This window comes from Miscanthus floridulus, chromosome 2, assembly GCF_019320115.1.
Source record: "Miscanthus floridulus cultivar M001 chromosome 2, ASM1932011v1, whole genome shotgun sequence".
Classification (NCBI taxonomy): domain Eukaryota; kingdom Viridiplantae; phylum Streptophyta; class Magnoliopsida; order Poales; family Poaceae; genus Miscanthus; species Miscanthus floridulus.
The window spans coordinates 34,069,601-34,084,220 of NC_089581.1; the positions used below are offsets into that span (position 1 = coordinate 34,069,601).

At 38.2% G+C, this 14,620-nt stretch overlaps 1 protein-coding gene across 2 annotated transcripts in view; it reads right to left on the reverse strand.

Annotated features, from left to right (window-relative positions):
• Positions 1–4,940: 4,940 nt before the first annotated feature.
• LOC136521551 (inositol hexakisphosphate and diphosphoinositol-pentakisphosphate kinase VIP2-like) overlaps positions 4,941–14,620 on the reverse strand; it is a 37,902-nt gene continuing 28,222 nt past the window's right edge. For both annotated transcript variants that reach the window (XM_066515308.1, XM_066515301.1), the window contains 16 exons: positions 14,332–14,413; positions 12,830–12,988; positions 11,824–11,866; positions 10,966–11,048; positions 10,150–10,212; positions 9,985–10,059; positions 9,147–9,272; positions 8,565–8,797; positions 8,232–8,276; positions 7,857–7,923; positions 7,292–7,363; positions 6,424–6,668; positions 6,278–6,335; positions 5,996–6,163; positions 5,434–5,508; positions 4,941–5,332 (listed from right to left, as the gene is read on the reverse strand). In XM_066515308.1, coding sequence (XP_066371405.1) covers positions 5,069–5,332; positions 5,434–5,508; positions 5,996–6,163; positions 6,278–6,335; positions 6,424–6,668; positions 7,292–7,363; positions 7,857–7,923; positions 8,232–8,276; positions 8,565–8,797; positions 9,147–9,272; positions 9,985–10,059; positions 10,150–10,212; positions 10,966–11,048; positions 11,824–11,866; positions 12,830–12,988; positions 14,332–14,413 — 1,858 coding nt within the window. In that variant the 3' untranslated portion in view covers positions 4,941–5,068. The remainder of the gene's footprint in view (positions 5,333–5,433; positions 5,509–5,995; positions 6,164–6,277; positions 6,336–6,423; positions 6,669–7,291; positions 7,364–7,856; positions 7,924–8,231; positions 8,277–8,564; positions 8,798–9,146; positions 9,273–9,984; positions 10,060–10,149; positions 10,213–10,965; positions 11,049–11,823; positions 11,867–12,829; positions 12,989–14,331; positions 14,414–14,620) is intronic.

Consider the following 14,620-nt stretch of genomic DNA (forward strand, 5'->3'; position numbering starts at 1 on the left):
ATCGTGTTGATTATGAGGGGCTCTTGACCTTTTCCTAGTGGAGAGCCAAAAGGTACTCTAGTGGATTGCTCGTAGCTTATGGATCCCTATCTTGTGTTAGTTGTGCGGCACTCAATTGCGGGTTAGACGTGTGATACCTATTAGCACGTGAACCTCCAAGTAGGTGAATCGCTACAACAAGGACGTAGCTTGTCGGCAAGCAAGTGAACCTCGGGAATAAATCATTGTGTCATCTTGTTCCGAGGATTTCATTGGTTCTCTTGTGATTGATTAATTGATCATTGCTTGCCACGTCGGTATAACCTCACTACCTCACCTTTGCATTTACTTTTCCTAGTGTTGCTAAGCTCTTTAGTGTAATTAGTTTTAAGAGCTAGCTTGTATCGGGTCTAGTGGTTAGTGAGGTTCTTTAGTTAGTCTTTGAGAGCTCACTAACTTAGTGGTTGTGACCTAACATTATGTGCTTAGAGACTATAGTAACTAGAATTGTGGTATATGGCTTGTATTTTTAGTAGGCTAGCACAAGAATTGCTTCGCCTTATATTTGTCTAACCGCTTTGCTTAGTGTTGTTGTATAAATTTGTATAGGCTATTCACCCCCTCTAGATATTATGACCTTAGAGAACGGCAACCTTGTCAATGAGCGGCTGCTCCTCTGATCTCTTTAGTCTTCTGACCGAGAGCGAAACTCCTAGGTAACGGCAAGGAAACTCCTCGATCATATAGGAGAGGATAGTCTATATCGTTTCCCACCATTATAAAATCTCTCTAAAAGTACACTAGAGAGAAACTTTTGCCGTACTGAACCTACCTCGTTTAGTTGGATTTTTATGGTGGAGCATGCTCACTTAAACACAAGTTTTCCACTTAACATAGCTGTTTACATTTTTTTAGATTTATTTCTAAATTTAACGACACTGTTCTCCCTACTTGATAAGGCAAAGTATTCCCAATCCAAGGAAAGTTATAATTGTCGCAGTTGGTTGGGTTACCTTGCATGGTATAAACGCTATCCTATTCTCATCCATCACTCAGCGAGAATTCTAGATGAAGCATCAAAAGAATGGCTTTTGTGGAGGCGAAACGAGTGATTAATGTGCCTTAAAAGGCTAAAACTACTAGAAAAACTCTGGAATCGGTTCCTGTCGTCTTTAGGAACAAGACCAACTTACTCGTGGCATTTGCCCACTGTCTTCACTGATCAAGTGGAATCTGGGATATGTGTGAGACTGAACGAAGTGACAGGTACCCGATATAAAGTGAACTTATCAAAAGAAAAAAAAAAGAGGAAAATCTATCGATAGCTTTTCTTCCAAGCATTTTCAGAACTACTAACTGGCAAGATGATATTAATATGGTGATTAAAAGGGAGCTAACTAGCTAAGCTTTGGAAAGCTATTTAAGAAGACAATGAAAAGGGGAACTTTATCTACGAGTTAAATTTAAAAAAAAATAAAGATGAAGATGACGACTACCAATTTAATGCCTGCAGTACCAGCTACTGATGACAATATTCTCACTTGCTCCCTTGCAATTTGCATATTACTATAAACTCCCTAGGTCCCGGCATGATAATTATATTTGGTACTCCCTCCAATCCATGAAAGAATGCAATTCTAGAACAGTATCATATTTTAATATACCAAATTTGACTAATTATAGATAAAAAAATATAAATATTTATAATATCAAATAAATATTATTAGATTAATTATAAAATGTATTTTCATAATAAATTGATTTGGAGTCATAAATGTGAATACTATTTACTGAAAACTTGGTCAAAGCACTTTAACTGGCACGCATACAATAGTTGCATTCTTTTAGGGACAGAGGTAGTATAAAGAAGGCCAAATTTTACAAATTTTGATCAATACTTATTCAAATTACATGCAAGTTTAGGACATGAGACTTGCATCAATAGACTTGTATATATTTAAAGTGTCTCTGAAATTATATTAATTGTTTTAGCAAATAGTCACATATTGTAAAAGAAATTAGGGGTCAAATCCTATTTTATATTTTGCACCTATGGACATTGTGATTTCATTATGTTGGTAATGAAATCCGTCTTTACCGTTGTGAAAAAAAAACCTATCTATATAACTTTTTTTTATCAAAGTACACTTATCATTTTATGACAGAGAGAGTACATATATATATATATAGCAATGGTCATACGGTAATTAAACCGTAATTAGCAAGGCACAAACCAAACTACAAGTAGTAATTTGCCGCATTGATGTTGTGTATAACGCTTCTTGATCACTAACTACTACTATTAAATATTCTAACAGCATTGAGACCGTGCCACATTAAAATTGAGCTTTGATGAAGCAAAAGTACATCTTAAGATATGACCCAATGTGTCTTATATTTGTCCTATTCGCTTGGCTGATAAGCCATGGCTGAAAGTACTATTGACTGATTTGTTGTGAGAGAAAAATATTATTCGTTGACTGAAAAAGTACGGCTTATAAGCCAAACGAACAGGACGATTATATCGATATCAACGCGCCATCTCCTGTCGATTCTAGGGAGTGAGGGGAGATGGATAGACATGACCTTGTGCTCCAACTCCAAGAGCCGTATCTTATGCATCATACGCTATGCGATTGTACATGATTTATCAACGGGGCAGGGATTCGAGGATTTTCTCGATTTACGTGACAAGATATTATTCTTAAGTCAGAATACCCGAGGGCTGAGTTTTACATGATTTATCAACTACCCTCCTGACTCTTCTTTTGTTCAATGGCAATATGGTACTTACACTGGAATGATGAGGTAGTAACTGGTCAAGGAAAACCTGACACTCCATTTTTTCCATTCTAATCTTTCTGGAAACAGCTTAATGCAATAGTGTGTCTGGATTACAGAGTGGTTAGCTCCTGCATCCTGGTCCATCTGTATTATTGTGACGCTGTTGTTGCTTTGCCTTTGCTTACTCGGTTACTCCGCGGAGTAGTGCATTGCCAGGTGTTTTATCTAAAATTAATTTGTGTAGTTAGATTTGCCCGTTTGCATCACAATTTGTCAATGAAAGAATACAAGGTTGAAAACTGCAATTTCTTTGTAATCAGCAGATGCATGTTTATCATGAAGAAAAAGTAAGATCAGTAGGACAGAGACCCGCGCATCAATCTTGCAGGCCAAATAGTACCACGACATGATGAAGTGCTAGAGGCTTCTGTTCTCTGTGGCAGCAGCCAGAAAGGCAGGAAAGCAACTCCTCTTCAGCAGCGTTAGGTAGTTCTCTTGTTGCCTCTTCTCACCCACAATATAAAAACCATAACAATCTAGCACTCCTACTTTTTTTTACAAAAAGAAAGACAAGTGATTTTATTACCAGGAAATAGTAAATGATTCTTTCTTAGCCTTTTCCTAGTCGATTGAACGAAGCATCAATATGGAGAGCGACACTTATTCGCGCAACGTGTAGTTCTTGAACAATTTTCAATCTGTATATGATCTAAATAACCTAGCCCTTGTTTAGTTCGCGAAAAGTTTTCCCAAAAAGTGCTACAGTACCCGTCACATCGAATCTTACGGTACGTGCATGGAGCATTAAATGTAAACGAAAATAAAAACTAATTGCACAGTTTGGTTGGAAATTACGAGACGAACGTTTTGAGCCTAATTAGTCCATGATTGAACACTAATTGCCAAATAAAAACGAAATTGCTACAGTAGCCAAATTTCGCACTTTTCGCGAACTAAACGCGCGCCTACTCTCTTTCGTGCGCTTGGCTTATTTGACAATCTACTTTGCATTAATCATCAGTGAGAAAAATCTGAGATTTATCACTGTCTCCCGAATCTCTTTAACGCAAACTTTTGACCCTTGCAACTTTGCATCACGTAAACATTTCGCGTGTATGTTTCAGTTACTCAGTAGCCTTTCTACTGTCGCTTGGCTTGTGACGAAATCCGCCCGCGCGCGTTGCTCTCGAGAGAGCAAGCTCGCCCTTCACCCAAGGGGGAAAAAAAGTCTCCCCGCATCATTTGGACCTTAATAATCTCGCACGGGGGGAACTGTACGAAGAAGAAACAGGCATGGTAAAGCCTGTCATCAGCAATGTAGGTACCAAATGTACCTGAATTTACTGTAATGAAGCTTAGCCTTTCTCACACACACGCTGAGACGGGGAGAAACCGAGTCTACCAGTAGATATCGAAATATCACAAGTAAACAACCCTGCCAAGTATATTTTTTTCTCGAATACACCAGAGAATTACGTATCATTTTTCTCGAATACACAAGAGAATTATGTATCATTATATTATGAAGAAAGAAGTTTTAGAATACAAGAGATCGGCCTGTGGCCGAGTCATGCCAAGTATCCTTATCAAAAAAAAAAGAAGAAAGAAAGAAAAAGAAAACAAAACCCTGCCAGACATGTCATGTGCACAGCATATCGAGTATTGACTTTCTAGCATATCGAGTACCTACTTTCTAGTTCCAGTAGCACACGACACCGTTTGGTAAACTTTTATCTTATATTCATGCAATCAACATGATAGCACAATTATGTCTCGCGATCATGAAACAGAGCCATCTCAACTCCCTCCAGAACCGTGAAGCTTCCTCCAGAACCAATGCAAGATCAATCACTACCAAGAACCAAGTGATTTTCTATGGGTTCATTTCATACCATCCTCTAATTCTTATTTTTTCAGAAATTATATGCATATAAAACATTAGTTCAATAGTCACGTTGTCCAGATTTGAAATGTTTTATCTTTCCCAGCATATGAACTCTGAAACACTCAGCGGCATGAAAACTAACCCACACCGGTGGGTCTAGGCTTTACATGCAGCTATTGGGTATGTTAAGCAGGAGTCTTGGAACAATTAAATCTACTGGATCAATTTCACTATTTCCCTGAAATTTCCATATGAAACATGCTCAACGACATACAGTTCAATAAAAACATAGTTGGGACTTAAGAGGGCTAGCAAAATTTTCCCCTTGATTCAGATTGTCAAAATTGGGCCGGTGTGCAAGAAGTGTTACAGAATAAGAAATAATTACATGAACTGATTCCAGGAATTTGTAGCTTCCAGCTATTTTCCATTAGCCGCATTAGCGCTCTTGTGGAAAGGCCAGAGGCTAACCAACCTTTCAAGCACTCCTCCTGCCCCTTTGGAGAAGTAGCCCAAGGCTTGTGGAGGAGCAGCAGGGGGGAAGTCCTCTGGGGGCATGGCAAATGGTCGCACCATTTTCTCAAACTTGTCCATCGTCAGGCAGGACCCAACTTCCTGTAGTCTCTCGGGTCCCATTATGGGCAAGGTGTGCTCCTGAAGCAAGGAACTTTCACTGGTTTTGTCCTGGACCCAACACACATTCAGTTAGTAAACTCAAGCGATTCAACTTGGGAGCAAGCTCAGCTGATTTTATGTCCAACAATGTGAATACGAGGGGGCATCACCTCTAGGGGACTGAGATCGGCACCACGACTGAACATCATTTCAATCCTGAACCTCTTCTCATCTTCCAAAGAAACCTGCAAACATGAAAATTTGGTAAGTAGATTGATTGATACGATTGGGCAACTGATACTTGTAAACTGACTGTTTGGCATCAACTACTTTTCAACTGTAACCATGAAAAATAGATAACCTGCTCGTGATCGTGAAACAAATTCTTAATTATATGAATTACTCTTGGGTTTCTTACAAAACACTACCAGTGACAAGATACTGGTACGATCAGATACCTAGGACTAGTGACAAGCTGAAAGCCTCCATAGTGACAGCCCCTCAAATGTATTTGGTACAAGGAGTTTGATTCACTAGTGAAAATAGGACACTTGAGTATAGAAGATAGCTTTCTCAACAAAGGGAGTCGATTCGTCTACTACAAAATGGACTTGAAGCTCAAAACCTTTCAAAATTACTCGTATCGCATGAAATGGAAATATATACGACCACTATACCAGAAAGGTGAAGTATTGTTCAGAGACCAGATAAAGATGATGAAAAAATCCATACCTCTGTGTTTTCAAACATTCTAAGCACAATATTACTCATGTAATCAAGCTCCCTAGTTCTATGTAGACGGTCCAAAGCACTCTGGCAGACAAGGCTTTCCTCTCCTTGTAGACTTTCATCCAAATTGCAGTAACGAAGAACATTCATCAAGGAGTGTATATGAGATTCCTGGTGCAGAAAATGTATGATGTCACTAATAATTCCAAAAGGGACCCCTACTGAATTCCCCCTCAAAATATAATTCCAAAAGGGTGATAACAACAAAGAAGTGCTCCAGCATACCGATGTGAAGTAAAGCCTTGTGCGGACATGACGCTCAGGTGTCCTTACATTGGCATACCTGCACCAAAGTATTTTAGCAACATAAATTTTACATGTAAATTAGCAAATAAAAATTGAATTTCATAGAAATCAGAACAAGAACACACTTGGGATCTAGTCGGTATTTAGTTTCTCTATCATCTTCATCTTCTTGGTCCAATGACTTCTCGCTCGTAGAGCTAGATCTTCTTCCGTCCTCATTTCTAACTTGAATCTTTTGCTGGTGCTCTGCTTCTTTTGTTGGTAGGAATTGAGCTTCGTCTTCAATAAATTTTGGTTCGGCAACACTGATAGCTTCTTCACGAGTGTTGCGTAGATCGATTAGGATTTTTCCCAATAAACGGCGTGCTATCTAGTCAATATATTATATATTAAAAGGATATGAGCACGGTTAAGAGAGACACATTAAGAGAAACAGAAACAATGAGAAAACTTTTCAAATTGCCCCCCACAAGGTTAATTGATTAACAGAGATCATATGGCATTGCTTGTACCAGAGTTAATGATAGTTCTTGTACAATCTAGACAAATAAAAACACTTGTCATGGGTGAGTTTTTTTGGAAAACACCACACCAATCAAATCACCATGCTTAGTCAACTATGTGATGGAACAAAAAGTTATGATAGGGGGATATGAGAAATGACAAAAAAAATGAAGATCAAATAAGAATGATAATTAAACACTTCAGTACTTCACAACTTGTGCTTCTCCATATCTAAAGAGCATGATACCCCCTCCTTTCCCCAATCAGGATGCACCTTAATGGCAATTTCATTGCACTTTGGTGAGCCATTTTTACTCAAAGCTGGAAAAGAGCTATCAAGAAAACCAATTATATCGCTAACATGTAGTTTCATAGATAAATATATTCGAAACTCAAAAGACTGAAGTATCAAGAATTCCAAGTGACCATGTAATAATTGACTGAACAGGAGTCATAAAATTGCTTATGACATATAAACTATGAACAAACCTTTGAGCCGATTTTCAGTTTTTGCTTTGGGTTGATCCCATACTCATTTGGAATAACACCATCAGCAAGTATCTACAAGAATATCAGTGGGTCAGGTAACAAATAATTAAAGAAACACTACAAAGAAACGTCCAAGAGAACATGGAATGTATAACACATTAGCTTGAATTTGTTTCTCATCTAACAGCACTCTTATGTTAATTGTTTTATTTAACATTGAACACAACGAAATTTAGGAATATAACTCACTTTTGTGGCACATATGAGTCTGTCGGAAAAATGAATATATCACCAAAACTTCAATGTTATATCTACTCAGTCATTTGTACCAAGACAATATGGCTTTGTACTGAAGTTCCATACCATTACATGTTCATCAACTGGCGCCTCTTTTAAAGTGCATGATTAGACAACATAACGTTGCGATGATTAAAGGAAGACAGCTACTTGGGTGTTACTTCACAATTACAGATGCTATTAGCTTTTTTTCTGATCAGAGATGCTATTAGCTCTAATGTATAATCAAGAAGCAGCTTATAGAAGAACACAAATGTAGGTTGCTTACTTGAGCAACTTTGAATAGCTCTTCCAAACCCTTAAGATCGAGATGAGCATTATGCAAAAGGTCATACCTGCAATTTACTCCATTAGTTTAGGAGTTATATGCCAATGGAATTGTATTACAATAATTATGGAAATGTTCATAATTTTTTTAAGAAAGACGTTATATCAAAAAAGATGAATGGTAACACATCATATTTTACATTATTCAGATTTGTACACGTATTTTCTATGTTTTTTAATTTAATTTTTTAATAGTTTAATGGTGTATTACACATTTAGACACCCACTCAAAAGAGATCCAACAAGAATGGACACAATGGAAAACAATTAGTATTTTCCACATTTCTAAACCATGCACTGTTTGAAGATCACTCACTTGCAGGAATCATATACATCTGGGATCTGTGTAATGTCAAAACGGCTGCATTATGAAACAAAGCACCATGAGTGACTTGAACAAAAGAAAAAAAGGGTGTACCCAGTGCAGAGAACTCCTGCTCCGTGCAGGGTCTGGGGAAGGGTGTCAGTGGCAAGCCTTACCCCCGCCTGTGCAATGCGAGGAGACCGCGACTCGAACCCGGGACCTTCCGGTCACAGGCGGTAAGACTCTACCGCTTGCACTAGGCCCGCCCTTCACTGACTTGAACAAAAGAAGTAGAATAAAAAACACTATATTGATTTCTAAACATCCAGAGGTTAAACACTTTACTCCTTTCTTTCATTGTATAAATCCCTCTCAAGTTTTCTCCATCTGGCAAACATCAAGAGGAAGCTTTCACTACCACAAGGCAACCCGGCAGCAATACGAGCCACATCAATAGTTGTCTTCCCAAGAGCTTTTGCTTGGTCATATTTTGAAAATGTGCTCGTCAATGCAAGTCTTTCATCTTCACCTTCAGCAAGTAGCTTGACTTGTGAAGTCACTTCTTTCGTCAACTTGACCTGGTTACAGTGTAACAAGGGAAAAAAGAACCATATAGTCATTATCCATGAGTAGAACATTATGCAGCTACAAAATAAGTATCAAATATTAAAATTGTCCCTGCACTTGTTTTGATTTGAGATATCAGCTAAATACCCAATAAGATTATTCACATGGATACACTGTTGACAGAACTTTCAGCATGCCACTATCATGACAAATGTAGCCATTCAAACAAGAGAGGAAATGTGAAATTTCATCAGAATACAACCAAATCAACAATTAGATGATCGGCACAGGTACCAGCTTTTGCTAATTCTGTAGGAAATGTGCAAGTATGTGGATCTCTCTTATATAAAAGTACTTTACCATCTTAGGCAGGAGTTGGGAAGCATTTGCAGGTAATCCTGCACCATCAACCATCCACGGAAATTCCACTGACCCTTCTGTGTTCTTTGCTTTCGCACTTGAAATAATAATCTCATGCAATCTAGCCTGAAAGATTAGTTCATTTAACCTCTGGTAAGAATTGAATAATTGATGATGAAAAACATTAAATATGATACATCATACATCCACTGTTTCAAAAAAACGGCCGCATAGGTACCACCCTCCAGTCTAGCTCCTATTTTCCACCTAGATTATTTAAATGACCACATAGACACTAGGAGGCACCCTACCAAACAGTGTGTTCTCACCTGGACCGAATCTCCAGCTCTCCACCTAGGGGTTAGACAGAAATATGAACTGTAACAATCCCACCACCCAACAAGTGCCTAGTGATTTTTAAATTATGGATACATGGGACAAGCAAAGGGATCGTGGGACAACCTTAACACTAAGTAAAACTTAGTATGTTTCCTAACAAATTTTAATAAGAAACTGACTTATAAGAATTCCAGAGTCTGAAATAGTTCTGAAAAGTTTGAGGGGTGATAGAGTTCAGGAATAGGTAGCAGCTAGATTCAGGAATAGGTAGCACGTATGGGTATGATTCGATCTAATCTTGTGATCATGGTGTCATAGTGGTTTATACAAGCTACATACCTAGTACACATTGTCATCTCAAGGGAAAATTCAAAACTATATCAACGAACATTTATGCGATTTTTCTTTATTCAAAAATCTAGATTTTTGTTTACATCCTATAAACTTTTTAACAAAACATGGAAAGGTATAGCATGCTTATGAAATTATAAAAGCAAACCTTAGCTTCATCCATCTCGGTGCTTGCATCTTCCAGTCCATCTAGCATAGATGAGTCTTTACTTACTAGAGATACCTGAAGACATATAAAGTGAGAGTGTTTTTTAAAAAAAAATGGTAGACTGCCCTTCCAAATACTTGCTCTTCTATATCATAAGCAACCAACCAGTATGGGAGTCAACTGCCCTTCCAAATCAAGAAGGCCTTTTGCAAATGCTGCTGCAGACATCTGAAAAGTACACCATGAACATGTGAATTAGGAATATCAGTTGATTGCCAAGAAATTATTGCAGTTAGACATATGCATGAGCCGCAGAATCATAGATTCAGCAGTGGGTGGGTTGGGTTGGGGGGGAGGGGGGGTCTCCAGTCTTTTTCAAATATAAGGGATGTTATTTTACTGATAGTCTCTTTTGCCCTCATTTATGTTCCCTCTTCCTTCCGCATTGAGCAAACCTTAACAAAACTTTCTCGTGCATTACAAGACATTACCACAGGGATATCATGGTAATTTCAAGATCATTGCTTTCATTAATTACCATGCGGGACAACTTGAAGGGTTGTATTTTTCCATTAGTTGTACAACTCCAGTGATATAAGCACACAAAAGAATATTGTGTATTTTACCCGGTACAGCCTATATGGGATGACTTTCCTAAAAAGAATCATTGCTGTGCTTTCTGTGACAAAAAGTAGTCATTCCTAAGACCACATGCAATTTCTGATGAAACCTAGTGTTCCAAATTTGCCAAAGTAGGTTAAGTATAATTTTATGAAAGAGTGACAAAGTTTGTATATGTATGTAGCATAATGTACAATAGTAATACATTTCATAGTGGTACTTTGGCCATTCATGTAGGAAAAGAACAAAGATTAAAACTAGATAGAAGTGTAGTGCGATAGCCAAGCCAGCAAGGTTCCAAGGAAAACATATCCATAGGGGCTATAAATTGGGGAAAAGCGTACATGTGACTAAACATACCTGTACACGACCTTCGTCTGAGCTGTATATTTTTAAATCATGTCTGTAAGTGCTATGCAGACGAAGCAAACCAGTTCCTTCACCTATATTTGATTGACATACCAGATAGTCAGGAGAAAACATCTTCAAGTACAGGGCATATACTTCAATATAAAAACTACAGATTGTCAAATGTGCAAGAAACGAATCAAGTTTCTTATGGAGAACACAATTTAGTGAATTATTAAAGATAATTTGAATTGAAGTGAAAATCACAAGCATCGCACTTATCATCCTTGAGTTCAAGCAACACTGGAAGGGGAACAGACTTCTAATAGATGCGAAATTGGGGAAAAATGAGAGATTCTAAAAGCAGTTTACATACACTAAAGTTCCCTAAATATCAAATCCCTGGACTTAAACATTAGGTGATAGAGGTTTTCAAAAGGCTGTAAAGATCTAAAGTGAAAATGGAATTATCATGTTTCTTCTGTCAGCTTTGGGCCATAATGAGACGTGTGTAATCTCCAATGACTAAAATATGCCACATCCATCACTTATATATGCCATGCAAGTATATCTAAACCTCTTGCCACATTGACAAAATACACAATTAACACAAGTACAAGGACCCAAGTGACACCACGTTTAAGATGAGGAACCCAACAGGGCACTTTTCAAGTTTAAGGGGGGTGGGACCCAAGTAGCTCCAAAGTCAAAGTTTCTCTGGAGCACAAGTTTCTCTTGAGAAAGCATTAAGGCAAGCCATCCAACATAGAGATAAGATAAGCACAAGATTGTAGTAAAATAAATAATGTCATTAAAATTCTGCTGTTTTACTTCTTTCACAAGATGATAGGCAGCAAGAATGTGAACAACCTGGATATATGTTATTTCTGAAAAACCTTCCCAACTCCTCTGCCTGAAAGAAAACATATAAAAAGAATCATTACAGTAGATATATGTTTATTACAAATGTAACTGCATAAATTTTGTTTCGTCGCAGCCAAATTCAGAAAGTTGTCCACTGCACATAAGATATTTCGAAAATAACAGAAAATGACAATTGATGAACAGTCTAATTCGGAAAATCCTGGATATATGCACTGTTAATATATTCTAAATTATCCCCTTAATTCAATGGATTTCACAGGTTTTGACAGCAACAAACGCAATAAACAAAATGCAAGTGGCATGATGTAAGCGCCAGTTGTTATCTGGATCACTATGGTACAGTATACTACAACGTTTGCCTGCACATCTGGTATCTACAAAACGAGAAATTACTGATTGGTAACTGGTATGGCATGGAAAGAAGGAAAAATCTATCATGGTTAATTGGTTAGGCTGGCTAACCTCCCTCCCCCATGCCACCACAAGGAATTACTGATTGGTACAGCATGGAAAGACGGAAAAAAAAACTATCATTTAAGCACTATTATCACTGCTGGCTAGCCTCCCTCCCCTACGCCACCATGGGCAAGTGTCTCTGGCCTCACCACAGCCCCTGACCAACAACCCTCGGATCTGGCACGGACAACCCCCTTCAACAGTTGACATCCTCCAACTCAGAGACTGTAGTCTCTGAGCCTGTGACATAAAATCTACCGAAGTTGTTGACATCCATTTCCATATGAACGGTCTAGTGTTCTACAAGGTGATGCTGAATAGCATATGCTAACCATGTGTAAGGTACTGAAAAGAAACCATTGTAAAGGAACATATGATAAGGGCAAATAGGTCCCGTGGCATCTTGTTCTTCTATTATTTATAACTGTCTACTTCAACATTGAACATCAAAATTTATTTTATTTGATCATAGAAATGAAGCATTTTTTAATTTGAAAATATGAAAATTTTAAATAAAAAAATTATGAGACAAAACCTGTTTTCTCCCAGCATGAGTGAGCACACCACCATATTTCAGAATCATCAGGGCTTCAACCGGTCGTTCCTCTTCACCATCACCATTACGCTTTGGAACTTTTATCCATTTCAATGGCTTTAGCTGCACTTTCCTATAAATGCCAGAGAAATGTCCACCCTAATATGAGAAGAGTAGCATAAGTCATTAAATGTAAGAAGACAGGTATAAGCATTTCAAAGCACATAAACCAGTATTCAAGACAGGGTATAAACACAAGCAGTTGTATTTTCCGTTCTGGTGCGAGATCCAGGTATCCAAAATTCCAAATGCAAGATAATTTATGGCTGCTTTCTTCCATTTACGACAGCAAAATGATAGGTGAAAAATTGGCAAGATTGTTATAGCTCCAAGATAACTCTTCTTAACTTTTGTATCCATGTCATATCCAACATAGCTCTAACCAGTCCCCAAAGTTGTACGGAGAAGCAGAAAGAAAGGACAAAATGATTAAATCCTGCTTTCAATTTGTAAATTAAAAGCTTAAAATATAATTAGTAAATAGCATTGATGCCTGCCAGTCTGTATTCCTGGAAGGCCCAACAGAGTAACAGGCCGCAAGGCCCATCTAAGTTTTCAACACCAACACCCTAGGAAAGCACGCAGAAGGGGAGCCCCTGCCTTATCCATCTGCCTCCAACACAGAAGACGCCCCACACTAAGAACAGACCGCCAGGCATGATCTGCTGGCACTGGTCGTTGCCTTCCACACCTGAAACGTGGAATCTCACCCCCGCTCATCCATGCAGGAATCACGATACCTCGCTGACCTCACCCCCAACTGCCCAACGCCACGATGCTATTCGTTTTCTGTATCTGGGATCTCTTTTTTGTTCTCAGATGTTATGTGTTCTAACTTCTGCCTAGATTTGTTGCACTTGCAATCCAAGAAACAAAGCTCACTGATGTTTTGCTTCCAGCTCAAGTTGATACGTTCTTTGATCTCCCAACTTTGGTGGAACCTTTCTTGGGTGGGTACCGGAGCGAGATGGACCAGATTGCGACTGGATGGCCAGAACAGGCCTGGCCGGTACAGGATGAAACCTCTTTTGTGCAAGTTTAGGTGACAGGACAAGGTATACCGCCCGTTCCAGCCTGTACCGGAACGGAATTAATAACACTGCTATGGATTGTTGACCATTAAATTTCAAATATAAACTCAATCACAACAGCAAGAAAAAGGGAAACTAACTGGTGGAAGTATTATCTTATGTGTCCCTCTTTTGCTTCCGTTTCAACTTCATGAAAAAATTGTCGATGCACACCAAAAAAATGACTACCCTTCAGCAAGTTTAGACCACTGTTCGTGGATGATTATTAGATGTCAAACTGAAATAGTTTGCATGGTTGCATCTAGCTTGCACTCTGCACTAGACACATGAATACAAACCATCTAGTGAAAAGGTATTCAACATGTACGTAACAAATGTTATGGATAGTAGATCTGGATAATTAGAAATTACCTCCTCTAGTACTGCTTTGACTTGGCGAAGTTTCTCAATATGCTCAATATCATCAGCATCACTATCACTCTCCCGACCAGACCTAAATATATATGACATTAATCACTTTACCAAATTTAACTCAAAAGAACAGTTGAAGAAACAGAAGATCAAATCAATCTAACAATTTGAACAATGCAGCAATCCGGTAATAGAACATGCAGGTACAGAAGATAAGAATAAAGTTGGGGAAGCAAATTTCATAAAGTTATCATGCAATCTAAATACTAGGCTACAAAATATTTATCCT